At 43.6% G+C, this 14067-nt stretch overlaps 1 protein-coding gene across 1 annotated transcript in view; it reads left to right on the top strand.

Moving 5' to 3' along the window:
* The first annotated feature begins 7855 nt into the window (after positions 1-7855).
* BEND4 (BEN domain containing 4) overlaps positions 7856-14067 on the top strand; it is a 28939-nt gene continuing 22727 nt past the window's right edge. Inside the window, exon 1 of the mRNA XM_045834562.1 lies at positions 7856-8387. Within this exon, the coding sequence (XP_045690518.1) occupies positions 7907-8387 (481 nt within the window). The 5' untranslated portion in view covers positions 7856-7906. The remainder of the gene's footprint in view (positions 8388-14067) is intronic.

Genomic DNA, 14067 nt, shown 5'->3' with positions numbered 1-14067 from the left:
CACATACTTTCCAAGTGCACATGGAACATTTTCTAGGATAGACCACATGTTGGGACACAAAACAAGTCTCAATATATTTAAGAAGACTGAGATCATATCAAGCATCTCCTCTGACCACAATGCTATGAAACTAGAAATCAATCACATGAAAAACAGTGAAAAACAAGCACAAATATGGAAGCTAAATAACAATGTTATTAAACAATGACTGGGTCAACAACAAGATCAAGAGAGAAATCAAAAGATACCTTGAAACAAATGAACATGAGGACACAACAATCCCACATCTGTGGGACACTGGGAAAACAATTGTAAGAGGTAAGTTCATAGCATTACAGGCCTACCTAAAAAAAAGAAGCTCAAATAAACAACCTAGCTTCACACTTAAAGGAACTAGTGAGTAGAAGGTAGGAAATAATAAAAATTAGAGCAGAAGTAAACAAAATGGACTCTAAAAAAATGATACAAAACTATCAATAAATCCCAGAGCTGTTTCTTTGAAAAAATAAACAAGGTTGACAAACCTTTAACCAGACCCATCAAGAAAAAACAGAAGAGGACCCAAGCAACTAAAATCAGAATGTAAGGGGAGAAATAATAACTGACACCAAAGAAATAGAAAGGATTGTAAAAAAATATTATGAACAACTATATGCCAACAAACTGGACAGCCTGGATGAAATAGATAAATTCTTAGAAACATACGATCTTCCATAACTAAATCAGGAAGAACAGAGAATCTGAATAGACAGATTACACCCATGAAACTGAAGCAGTATTCAAAAAAACTCCCAACAAACAAAAACCCTGGACTAGATGCCTTCACAGGGGAATTTTACCAAACATTCCAAGAAGAACTAGCACCTCTCCTTCTCAAACTATTTCATGAGATTTAAGAGAAGTCTCCCAAACTCATTTTACAAGGCCAACATTATCCTAATTCCAAAACCAGATAGAGACACTACAAAAAAAGAAAATTATAGGCCACTATCCCTGACGAACACTAAAATCCTCAACAAAATATTAGCAAACCGAGTACAGCAATGCATCAAAAAGGTCATACACCATGATCAAGTGGGATTTCCTCCGGGAATGCAAGGTTGGTAAAACATTCGCAAATCAATAAATGTGATTCACCACATAAACAAAATGAAGAATTAAAACCACATGATCGTATCAATAGATGCAGGAAAAGCATTGAATAAAATCTAGCACCCAGTGATGATAAAAAAACTCTAAGCAAAGTGGGATTGGAGGGACCATACCTAAACATAATAAAGGTCATATGTGACAAACCTACTGTCGGCATTATACTCCACAGACAAAAACTACAAGCGTTCCCCTTAAGATAGGAAACAAGAAAGGGATGTCCGCCTTCACCTCTTTTATTCAACATAGTACTGAAAGTCCTAGCCACAGCAATCAGAAAAGAAGAAGAAAAAAAAGCATCCAAACTGGAAAGAAGAAGTAAAACTGCCATTGTTTGCAGATGACATGATATTGTACATAGAAAACCCCAAAGATTCCACCAAGAAACTACTAGAACTGATAAATAAATTCATCAAATGAGCAGGATACAAAATTAATATCCAGAAATCAGTCACATTTTTATATGCCAGTAACAAATCAACAGAACAGTAAATTAAGAAAACAGCCCCGTTCACAATTGCTACAAAAAGAATAAAATACCAAGGAATAAAACTAACCAAGGATGTAAAAGACCTGTACTCAGAAAATTATAAGGCATTGAAGAAGATACAAATAAGTGGAAGCACATACTGTGTTCATGGGTAGGAAAAATTGGCACTAACATCATTAAAATGTACATACTACCCAAAGCAATCTATAGATTCAATGCAATTCCTACCAAGATTCCAATGATGTATTTCACAGAACTAGAACAAATACTTCAAAAATGTATATGGAACCACAAAAGGCCCAGCACAGCGACAGTGATCCCGGGTAAGAACAAAGTTGGAGAAATCACACTATCCAATATCAAACTCTACTCTAAGGCCATAGTAATCCAAACAGCATGGTACTGACATAAAAACAGGCACACAGATCAATGGAACAGGACAGAGAGCCTTTCTGGACTGTGCTACACAGAGGAGGAAGACAATGGGGGGCCAGGGAGAGTCATGATTATATTTTATTTTTAAAAATGTCCACTCATTTCAAAGCAGTAATAGTTTAAAATTACAAAAATCTTTTCACTGTCAAACACGTATTACAAGATGAGGTTAGGACGAGGAGGCTGGGGCCGGATGTGGGGGGTGGGGGTGGGGATCGAGGGGTGGAGGCAGGGCAGCAGCTACAAGCGCCCAGCATCCCTCTGTGCTCTTCAAAAGATGTCCCTGGGGGAAGGCCGGGCTTCCTCCACAGCCTCCAGGCAATGGGACTTTTGAGCGTCAGCCCACAAACGGGAAATGCTTTTAAAGATTTTAGTTTTAGAGAGAGGGGGAAGGGAGGGAGAAAAAGAGGGAGAGAACTTCATTGCGTGGTGGCCACTCATTCGCCCCCTACTGAGGACCTGGCCTGCAACCCAGGCACGTGCCCTGACTGGGAATCAAAAGGGCGACTCTTTAGTTCTCAATCAACTGAGCCACACCAGTCAGGGCAAAGCCATGATTATATTTTAAAAGGCTCACTTGGTCACTGTTTGGAAAACAAATGGTCTCCCTGCTGCCAGTTTGCTCCTCTACGGTCCTTTGTCAACAAAGCAGAGGCAATCTGGTAAAACACTCCTGGACACTGCCTCCCAGGCAAATAAAATGTAACCACCACACAACATGCCCGAGACTGTTCAGAGCAGCTTCATTTGTAACAACCCCAAACTGAAAACAACCAAAGTGTCCTACAACAGGTGAGCGGTTAAACAAACTGTGGCACACAAAGCCATGGAATACTACTCAGCAATAAAAAGGAATGAGCTATTGATACAACAATAAGGATGGATTTCAGGGGCATTAAAGTAAATGATAAACCTCAAAAGATCACATATTGCAGGATTCCATTTATATAACTACAGTTACCAAACAGGACCCACTGGGGGAAGTGGATGAATGCTAATGGGGACCTGTCTGTACTTACCACCTGAGCAACTTCCTGTGAATCTGTAACTATTTCAAAATAAGACATTTTTTATAGACAGCATTGTAGAAAATAAATTGTGTTTCAGTGGAAAAGTATGCACTGTCTACATACAGCACACCCTCCCCAGTCATCTGATTCCACTCCTTTCATTGTCTTTGAACTAGTTTTACAACTTGGGAAGTTTAGATTGGTAAGTGATAGACCTGCCGACCTGTGTCTGGTGGCAGTTCCCTTCCCCTCTTCACTCACAACTCTCATGAAAACAAACATTTATGCATTCAATTGAACATTCTTTTATTTCAAACAAATCCGTGCTTTTTTGATTTTCCCCTTAGAATAAGATGAGGGCAGAGAGCAAGTTACAAAAAATCTTTACTGTCCATTCACTTCCCTGTCTGTCTGAGAGTCAGGGTTGCACCTTTTCTGACAATTGCCTTTTGGGAACATAAATCTCACTCCCCAGTGTTACACCTCCAAGATGCTCGTTGGATTTAGAACTCCCAAACGCTTCCCCAGGTATACAGCCTGGTCCTAGCCTGCCCCTCCGGCCTCATCTCCTCACTCTGGCCCAGCCCCGAACCAGCACACCCGAACATTCACCGTCCTCTCGGCTCCCTGAGAACATCAAGTTTGTTCCTGCTGATGGCTCCTGCCTCTGCCGTCCCTCAGCCTGGACTGCTTGTCTCACAGATTGAAATAATCTGCTTCATAGGCTTAAGTAAACTCTCAGCTCCACTGTTCCACCCCAGTGAGGTCTTCTCAACCACTCCATCAAAAGTAACATCCCCACCCTAACATTTTCATCAGTTAGTTCTATCTGAAACAATAAAGTATTATGTATTATATGCTTTACATATTATTATATTTGTTATATAAGCATGCTACATTATATTTCTTATAAGTTATATGAACATATTCATTATAGATTATATAAACATATTAAGTGTTCAGTTCGGTACCAGTGTGTTTATTATCTGTCCATTCCAATTCCACAATAGTAGGATTTTGGAATCTGGTTCTACTATATACCCCAGTGCTTAGAAAGGCACCTAGCATACAGCAGACATGGAATAATTCCCTGAGTGAATAATGCTTCTGGAAGGAGCGAGGTCCCCATCACTGGAGGTTCCTAAGCATGGTGTATACAACCACTTAATGGGGTCATAGAAAAGCTGTCAGCATAAACTGGGTCACAAGAATGGAAGACCGTTAAGGCCCCTTCTAGCACCATCAGTCTATGCTTCTGTGGCCAGCACCCCTTTCTGCTGTGCAGTGGGAAACGCAAAGGAGTATTCCTCATTTTCCACCACATAGCAGTATGCACACCCCTGTTCCTGCTGCAATATCATTTTGGCATTAAAATGTTGAAGCTAATCAGACATTTAATTTCAAAGTAGAAGGTCATTATCTTGTCACAAAATTTTATTCCAATTACTTTTTTTTCCTATTATACGAAATGAATTAAAAGTAGCACAAAACATTGGGAGATCAAACAGTCAATCAGAAGCTCATTAAATATCATTGAAATTGGTGCAATAAAAAGCATTTCCCATGGCTGACATTATTTAAAAGCTATATTCTGGATGGCTCAAGAAATTGACAAACTGCCAATCAAAAAATCACCCTGTCCATAAATAGGCACTTGACTTTTAAAAGTTCACTATCTATTTTTCTGAGATAGAGTAAATATCTAAAAAGATTTAAAGCTTGAGTGCAATTACCATCCTATCAGCCCCTAAGAGACCCTAAAGAGAAGATATCAGCAAAGTCACCATCTGATAACTTAGACCAGCGATTTTCAACCGGAGTGCTGCAAGAATTTTTAAAACATGCAATACCTGACTATTTAGTCAGGACACTGACGTCTTATCCCCTTAGATTGTCAAATTAGAAAAAACAACAACATCCAACACAATAGCCATCCAGTGTGAACGAATCAAAATTATCCTGTTTTTTGGTCAGATAGGCAAAAATATATTTTTTCGTGTGCTACAGAATTTTAGTAATTAGTTTATGTGTGCCTGAGATGAAAACGGTTGAAAATCACTGATTTAGGCTATAACTTAGAGAAAGAGGCTTACGAAGTGCTACCAGTGATTTTATAAACACTTCAATACATACATTCATGTACATTACTCAACTAATATAATCCCAGGCAGGAATTAGTGGGTCGGTTGCAATTTTAAAATTGAGTTCAACTCCACACTTGGAATAAATGCCCACTTTATTTTCTAAAGAGTGATTATTAAACATTTCATTTTTCTATGGACCCAGACATAGGTGACAGCTAGCGTGAGGATCTGAAAGCTAATCCTTTTTAATGTTATAATATTCACCCTCTAGAAGCACTCCCCTACCCACCCCCAATTTTTTAGAAAAGTTTAACCACTCATTTTTATCTTTTAGTTTTATAGAAACACTCAGTGTTTGACATGCAGACTGGCAGACCCTTTCAGCTGCTAAAATATAACAGAAGTACTATTCCCAGTAGTATTATTCTCTTAAGGTGATGTAAGTGATGGGATGATGCAAATTAAAAATACATAAGCAAAAGAGAAAGAACCCTATCCCCCACCACCATTCACACACAACCACCACTACCCTAATTTCTTTTCAAAAGCCTGGACTTACTGGCAAATTATCTGGGAGTAAAGTGGGAGGGAAAGATTTCAATGCAAAAATCAGAACTGCTTTATAGAAAGAAAAGTGTGGGGAGGTTTGTTATCATTTATTTCCTCCAGTATATCATTCAATTTCAGCTGTCTCACATCTCAGGAGAAGCTCCTCCATTTCTCACTTACGTGCCTAAGAAACGTCTTCCTGGCATCTCATTCTCTCTCCCGTCTTTCACCAGCATTTCATTATTTTTTAACTGTCCCTCTCATCCTTGTCTCCCTTTTTCCTAGTGATCCACGTGTCCTCATTTAGCAGTTTTCAGAACCCAGGGAGAAACGTTGCAAATAATGTTAAATATGATTAATATCTTGAATTCCTTGAAATATGACATGCATGAGTTACAATGAAACCTCTTTTATTTCCCCATGAAATGCTTTTGCATAATGAGAAAGAAAATGTCCTCTATGCCCTAATCAGCCCTGACAGTTCCTGGACTCCCAAATACTTTTATTTATGGCATTATTTATTTCATCTCTAATAAATGGAGATTGGGGAGAAACCACAGCATGATCTGGGGAGGTTGCAGGAGAGAGGGAGACTATGCAGGGAGATGGCAGTGGAGGAACATAGCAGCTGAACCAGGAGTGAGAGAAGGCTTCCAAAGGAAGGGAGGAGCTATGGGAAATGAGAGGCCAAAGACACAAATCCCCAGAAAAAGAAAATGGGTCACTTTCCCAAGACTAAATGGAAAGCTATGAAAACGAATGGAACTCAAGAGTGTAAAGATGAAGGTTTTACATCAAGGAAGGAGCTGTACCCAGAATTCACACCTGGAGAATGAAGACTGAAGGCTAGAAAAACAAACCTGGGAAGGGGGTATGCTGGTATTGGAGTTCACCTAGGGGAGGAGTGATCTGCTCTAAAAAGTGCCTGGGACGCCAGGAGAGTCCTCCAGATTTGAAGATATCACTACCCCCATGAAACCCTCTTCCAAGTGACAGAGGCTCACTGAGAAAATTGTGTGGCCTCCAGAAACCATGCCCTGGTGGCCCCAGATGCAGAGAGAAACTGGCTGGGCAATACAGAAAGTAAGAAAGCTCTCGGGGGCCGCATCCGTCCCACAAGCATGTATACATATACATCAAATGATGGTTTTGAAAATACCTAATCACCACCTCAAAGGGAGGCATCAGATCAAGTTTTACCCTCAATTGCTCAGTGTCTATATGCTATGAGAAGAAGTGAGAATCTGAATTCAAATGCCCTAGATGCATCCGTGTGGGTGTGGGCTGTTTCCTCGAGGAACCTCAGTTTTCTCATCTGTACAATGGGGGAAATGATTTTGTTATGCACTCACAGGGCCTCTATGGGGAACTAACCAAGTAATGTGAAAATCCAACGCCCTATGCGCTCTTAGGATGAACTTGAACTCGAAAGCCACTTGCTGGGTGTGGGGAGAACCCCGATCCAAAAAAAGCACAGCGCCTAGGGTCAAGACCTTCGACAGGCTCTTTTCAGAAGCCTGGGGGAGCAATTCCCAATCCGGGAAGAACTGGCTGTAACACCTCCCCAAGGCACGCACGCACGCACGCACTCTGGCCACCCCGCCCTGTCCGTCCAAACTATACCGCCCGCCACGCGTACAACGCCGAGAGTTTGGGGTAGCGCAGGGGGCGCCAGGAACTCGTTTCGGAAGCTGGACGGCGCTAGGGGCAGAAGCCTCGAGTCCATCTCTGGGACTCCGAAGTCTCGCCTTGGTGGAAACCTTACCCTATTACCAGGTCGCCCCCCCCACCCCCATCCAGTCCCTGCGGTCCCCGTCCTCTTTCCCATCGAAGGCGCACACCGGCTGGCCCACCCTGCGGGCGGTGGCGGCGCCAGGCCCCGCCCCTCCCCCCATTATCATTAGCAGATATTACCCTAAACACTTGCTCTTTACTTCCTTTCTCCCTCCAGGCATTGGCGAGGCAGCCTGTCAATCAGCTCTCGGGCGGCAGCCCCCCGCGCGGGGGCTCAGCGATGCTAGGCTTAGCGACAAGCGGCAGTGACGGCGGCAGCGGCCACGGCACAGACACACACCCTCCCACAGGCGCGCACTCGGGCAGCGCCGGCGAGCGGGCGGTGGAGGCACCCTTGGAGCCCGGTGCGGGTCAGGGAGGGGGCGTGCGACCGGGGACCGGCCCCGAAGCGCAGCATGGAGGAAGAAATGCAGCCGGCGGAGGAGGGGCCCAGCCTCCCCAAAATCTACAAGCAGCGCAGCCCCTACAGCGTCCTCAAGACGTTTCCCGGCAAGAGACCCGCGCTGGCCAAACGCTACGAGAGACCCACCCTGGTGGAGCTGCCGCACGTCCGGCCGCCACCGCCGCCCTTCGCGCCGCACGCCGCCGTCTCCATCAGCAGCAGCGAGCCGCCGCCGCCGCCGCAGCAGCAGTTCCAGGCGCAGAGCACCTACCCCCCGGGGCCCGGCCGGGCGGCCGCTGCCGCAGCCGCTTCGTCGTCATCGCCTTCCGCCGCGTCCCAAGGCCACCTGAGGACTCCCGCCCAGCCGCCCGCCGCCCCCGCCGCATCTTCATCTTCGTCTTTCGCCGCCGTCGTCCGGTACGGCTCGGGCCCTGCGGCTGCCGCGGGCAGCAGCAGCGCTGGCAGTGACGGTGCCAACCTGGAGCTCAGCGCAGGTACCAACTCTTGGGCGCAACTTTCCTTCCCGCCCAGGCCGAGGGAGGGGTGGGGACCGGGGAAGGGGAAGCTAGGGACGGCGGACACCCTCCCGCGCCTCAAGTCTGGCGGGAGGGGTGGGAGTGGAGGGGGACGGTCACCAGGCTGAGAGTCTGAGTGTCCAAGCGCGTCCCGGACACCTCCCCGCGCGGGCAACAAGTTCTGGAGGATTCCGCTGCACTGCTGCCGCCGCATCCCGGGCTTTCGACGGTGCGCGCGCGCCTTTTAACAGGTGGCTCCGCCACTGGGATCCGGCTTGGCGCCCAGGAAGTGCTGCGGTGGCCAGTCGGAGGCGGGGATCATTCGGGCGGGGACGTGGGAGGCAGCTCTGACGCCGAGGCCGCGGGCCGGGAGTAGGGATCGGACACCCTAAGGTGACAGCCGCGGCCGTTCCTAGAATAGCTTGAACTGCTCCGGCAGCTCTCGGGGACGTCCTTACAGCGTCCGCTGCCCCACTTTTTTCCTTCTATTTTTTTTCCTTTACCTCCCTCTCTCTGTTTGTTTTTCCGTCTCTTTCCCCTTTGCCTTCTGGTCGTCTTTTTCTCCACCTCTTTGATGCACTCAGTGTCGCGGTCTACTCGGCTGGCTCTTATGCGCGCGTGGTCTCTACCGCTCTTTTTCCCCACCTACCCCAAAGTCCCAGACCGTGGGTGGAAGACTCCGGACTCCTCTGCCCCAGCCACGAGGTGGAACTGGCGCTCGCCCCTGCGGCCGACTTCGGGGAAGGAGACATCCTACCCCTCGCCCCAGCCCCGAGAGTCCGGGCGCTTCGGCCCGCTTCCCACGCCCGGGTTGGGGCACTGCTACACCTTGGGGGTCCCCCGCCCTGCAGTATCTGGGCCTAGGCCTGCGGAAATGCCTCGTGGGGTACATCCACCTCAGGGAATGAGATTCTTCTCCTTTATCGGGAGCCTGCGGGCGGCCCCTTAGGAAAAGGCCAGCCCTCCTGTCCCGGCGGCGTGAAGAGAGATGGGCTGGTAGAAAGGCCAAGGCCTGGGGCCTGCGTACAAGGGCGCTCTGTGCTCCCCGAGGACGCATAGCCACGTTTTTCTAGCTCATCAGAGCTAAAAGTTCCTTCCTCAGGCCTTTTATGGCACCTTGGAGCCACCCCCACCCCCCCACCAATTCTGCATATCAGTGAATCTAAGGCTTTATTTCTAATGCAAATATGAGTATTGTCTCTAAGTGAGTTATAGGTTCCGACGTTAATGTTTTGTTGTTTGTCAATATTTTGACACATGAAGGATTGGTTTTCAGAAAGAAAATCTAATTATAGGTTATAGTGAAGACTTGTTCTGTTACATACCTCACTGATTTGGAGGTGTTTGAGTGCTTTGAGTGCTGTTCTTCTGTGGGTGTCCTTATTGTTTATGATGTGGGGTTTGTTTTTTTCAGTTGCTCTTGGCACCTTTTCTGTTGTGTTTTTATACTCGTTCTCAGGTTACTTGCCCACGTTTATTTGTCTCCTTATTTTTCTTCTCACAAAAAGAGGTTTGTGTTTCATCTCCCCGGGCTTGTTTGTGCCCATTTGTATTCCCCAGCTCTGCTTTATCTTTCTATAGATTTATTTTGTGTTTCAGTGGTTTGGGTCCTTTTCCCATTTTCTATATTTTGCTTAACTCATTTGCATAACCTCAGTTCCACCGTGTTTACCGGGGTTTTCCCCTTCCTTTTCTGTCCATTTTAGCCTTTACTCTTCTTGCCTTCTCCTTTCAGTCTTTGCTGAGTTGGTCTTTTACTTCCTTTTATACACTATCGATCTAACCCCTTGCCTTTTTCTTCTTTTCTTTACACCTGTCACTTGCTCTCCTGTCCACCCATCGTCTTGCCTGCTCTGGCACTTTCCATGCTGCTTTCATTCATAAGCAGGTTTCCTTTTCTTTCTCACCTGTTCTAAATGCTCTTTTAGTGTTTCTTTTGACATCCTATTTAGTCTACTTTGTCTCCAGGTGGAAATTGCATCACCGAATCTAAAGTGAAAACGGCCTTTTGATGGCCCTGAAACAACCTACATTCCTTATTTTCTTTTATTGTCAAAGCTTCATTTTTTGGTTGGTTTGTTTTTTAAGAGAGGTCATAGAGAAGTAATCTTAATAACACCAAGGGCAGGATGCCACATGCTTGTTGGAAAGACGAGTATTAAATGGTAGGTGTCTTCCATTAGAAAATGGTCAGGGGCACACACAAAAAAAATGCCCATAGTCCTAGACATCATGAATTGTGGTCATATTAATCACTGATGGACAAAGCCATCTCTTAACAGACATGATGTGAGTGGCCATCAGAGGGACAGTACCTAAAGAGCTGATTGGTTATTTGAAGAACTAGTGGTTCCACTTTGAACCAATGAGCTTGTGCGTACAGAAGGGTGGCCAGTTCAGCATGCTGGATGGGGGTGGTGGGGTGATTTGATTGTTGCCCCCTCACAAAGTGTTATTGCAGTGTCTCAAACCACCTGGTAAACGGAAAATAGCCAGAACATCAATGTGATTAAATGAGTCAAGGATAGAAGAAGAGGGATAAGGGTGCCCAGGGTAAATGCAGTGAAAAGGTGAAAGGATTGAAGTGAGTCTTGTTTGCCATTAAGGGCCATAAACCATTGAGAGAACTGTGTGATTAAAAATAGATTTCTCAACATTCTTATAAAATCTCACGAACAGTATAATTTTCCTTAAAAGGGGTAATATACCATGGTTTTAAAAGCATAGTTTTTCTCTGTGGGAGGCTTAGAGTTAAAACCCACGTAGATCTTGATACGCGGCCTAAATTTGGCATCAGGAAATGGGAAATTGCATCTTTAAGCAGAGTACAATCAAAAATGAATTACAATAAATCCTATATAATTGCATAGGTCATTCTCTTTAATGAGATTTTATTAACCTGACTGTCAAGCTTTTGAGTCAGGCAGATATTTTATCTTCTTCAACTGATAAAAGTGTCAGCTATAAACCACCATATAAATATTCATAAATCTACACATCTGTGGCAGCCTATCAGCATCATTCTTTTGGACATTAAAAGCATTCTAATTACTTTCTGTCTAGCAGAGCTGAAATGCTGCCTGTTATAGTATGTGCTTGGCAGGCATGATTGCTTTTGTTTGCCATCACAAATAGCAGCATCCTATTTTATATACCGATGGTCCAGAAAATATTCAGGGATTGACTGAGCAGGATGAATATTAGGAAGCACCATCTGGTTTTGATAGCACCAAGTATATTAACTCATCTGTTAATTTTTGACACATCATTGATTTATTTATTTAGAAAAATTGCATCCTGTTTTGCTGTATTGATGTTTGCCATTATGAAAAAAAAATGGGATGGCATTTTTTTAAAGACATAGTTCATTGATTTAACTCAAGGGTGATACTTCCAAAGAGGCTTTCATTTTCTGACTTCAATTTTCTATGCCATGGAGCCCTTTCTTAAAAAGAAGTTGTATTAATGTTTTAAAGAAATTATCAATTTTGAATTAGCTGGAAATCCTTTGGGTAGATATACTATATGGCTACATGATAGTAGGTCTCAGAAATTTTTTCTGCTTCTGCATTTTTAATATTAATATATTTCACCCTTCGCTGGGCTAAAATCAAAAGGTTACCACTAATCTCCACAACTGTGATCTCCTTCATAGAAACAGAATACTCTTGGGGATATGCTGTGATGGGCAGATTCCATTCAAGGCTTTACTTACAAAGAAGGACATTAAAGTAGGGAGCCGGTGTTGGACTGCCAAACCCCCTTCCCTCTTCTTATTCACTTACCAGATGGATTAAACCACTTAAGTTCAGAAAAAATTGTAGACATGAATTGTTTTGATTAAAAAAATAATCATGGGTTCAGACTTTGGAGTCAGCCTAAGTACTGTTTGCAGCATGATATTATCTCCCAACAGACAACAAAATAAGTTAGAAAGAAGTGGTTATTTTAGAGTGGTTTGTGACTGTGACATTTTGTGTTTGATTTTAGAGAAGTCCGGACACATAAGTATTTTAAAGCCCTTTTATAAGCTGTTGGCTTGCTACTTCTCTACCATCATCTGAGTGGAGCATTGTGAGACTAGGGGGAAAAGCAGTTAAAAAATTTGGGAATCTGTGTTCACACTTCGCACAATTAAGAATCATGGATCAGTGGCTGTTCAGTTGCGTTCTTATGAAAACAGAACTTTTCTCCACTTCTTAGTGATAATGGGCACCACGCAATGCTTGAATTTCTAATTATGTGCTGTCTGGAAAGCTAAAAGCATTGCTGGCTACAATATGTATTAAGTAGAAAGAGTTACTGTGTTCTCCCAAGTGTAATAGTAATGTTTTTCATCATACTCCTCAATGTATTGATGTTAACATTCTATTCAAATATTTTAAGATACTGAAAAGAGAAGAAATTCAATTTTAAGGCTTATATTTGCTATTTTTGCATATGTCAATTCTGAGGATAAAGCATTTTGTGAAAACTGCTAGCCAGAACTGTTTATGATTGGAGCTGTTCTCCGATGTTCTGAGTGTGTTTTATTTAATACATTATCTTCATAATGTAGCGTATTACATAATGATTTTTTTCTCAGCATATTATAAGTTTATTCTTCAATTAAGAAAACAAATTATGGTTGTCCTGAGTCAGATTCTTTTCCCTTAATCTATACCCTAATGTGATTTATCAATATGATTAAAACTATAAGGGTCTTTTTGGACATTGAACAAATATATTGAGAATTCTTTCTGGACAATTTTACCTTAGCCTTTCCTTTCATATTTTGTTCTTTTCATCAAGGTTATCTTAATGGTATGTCAGCTGTAAATCAGTGGGGACTGGGCTGATTAAAATGCAAACAGTAAATACAACTTCTGGTCTAGAATGGGATTATAGGATTAAAATGCATGAAAACTGTTAGTGTGTTACAATTGAAAATTCCCAATCAGTATCATCCTTTGATTTAACTAATAAAAGAACAAAAACCTGGAAGTAAAAAAATGAGAGGACGACATCTTAAACCTCCCCACTATTCAACTGTTTACTCTCTTGTTTCTGTGGTTTTGGTCCTTGTAAAGAAATGATGCCCAAACAGCTAAGGTCTTTCCCCATTAAGTTTTGGTTTAAATCTTGAGCTCAGTCGTTTTTTCCACTGGGGCAGGGGCATCATCAGTTCCAGTGGTTGGCGTAAGAGATACTTCCCATACCCATATCCCTTTTTCTCCAAGGTAGTAAATGGACTTTATTCTGGCAGCTTCTTCAGCCCAGTTCTCAGTCCACGAATCAGTTCTAGCCTGAATCTGTGCCTGGCATCTAGGTCCTCTGTCGTACTCAGAGTAATTGTGTGAAACAACAGGCCTTCACCTGTTATGTGTGGGATTCAGGACAAGAGTACAAATGCAGGCCCATCTATCGTCAATCTAAATAACTGAGAGGCCTGAGTCAAGTTATCAGACTGTTAAAATACGTTCTGTCCGCCTACCCTGATGAAGACACTGTCATAATGACCGTATGATGAGTCATATAGTCAGTCATACTTTGACATCGGTGCTCTCAGCCAGCCCGGGGCCTTCTCCTAGCACCTCCAGTCTCATCTTCCTGTAGGAGGGACCTCACACACACACTCACTCACACACGTGTGGATGCCCCACTTCAGACTTCTAAGCTC

The sequence above is a fragment of the Phyllostomus hastatus genome, unplaced genomic scaffold, assembly GCF_019186645.2.
Source record: "Phyllostomus hastatus isolate PE091 unplaced genomic scaffold, TTU_PhHast_1.1 phas_contig_196, whole genome shotgun sequence".
NCBI classification, from domain to species: Eukaryota; Metazoa; Chordata; class Mammalia; order Chiroptera; family Phyllostomidae; genus Phyllostomus; species Phyllostomus hastatus.
The sequence above is the reverse complement of the archived record's forward strand: the minus strand, read 5'-3'. Positions and strand labels throughout refer to the sequence as shown.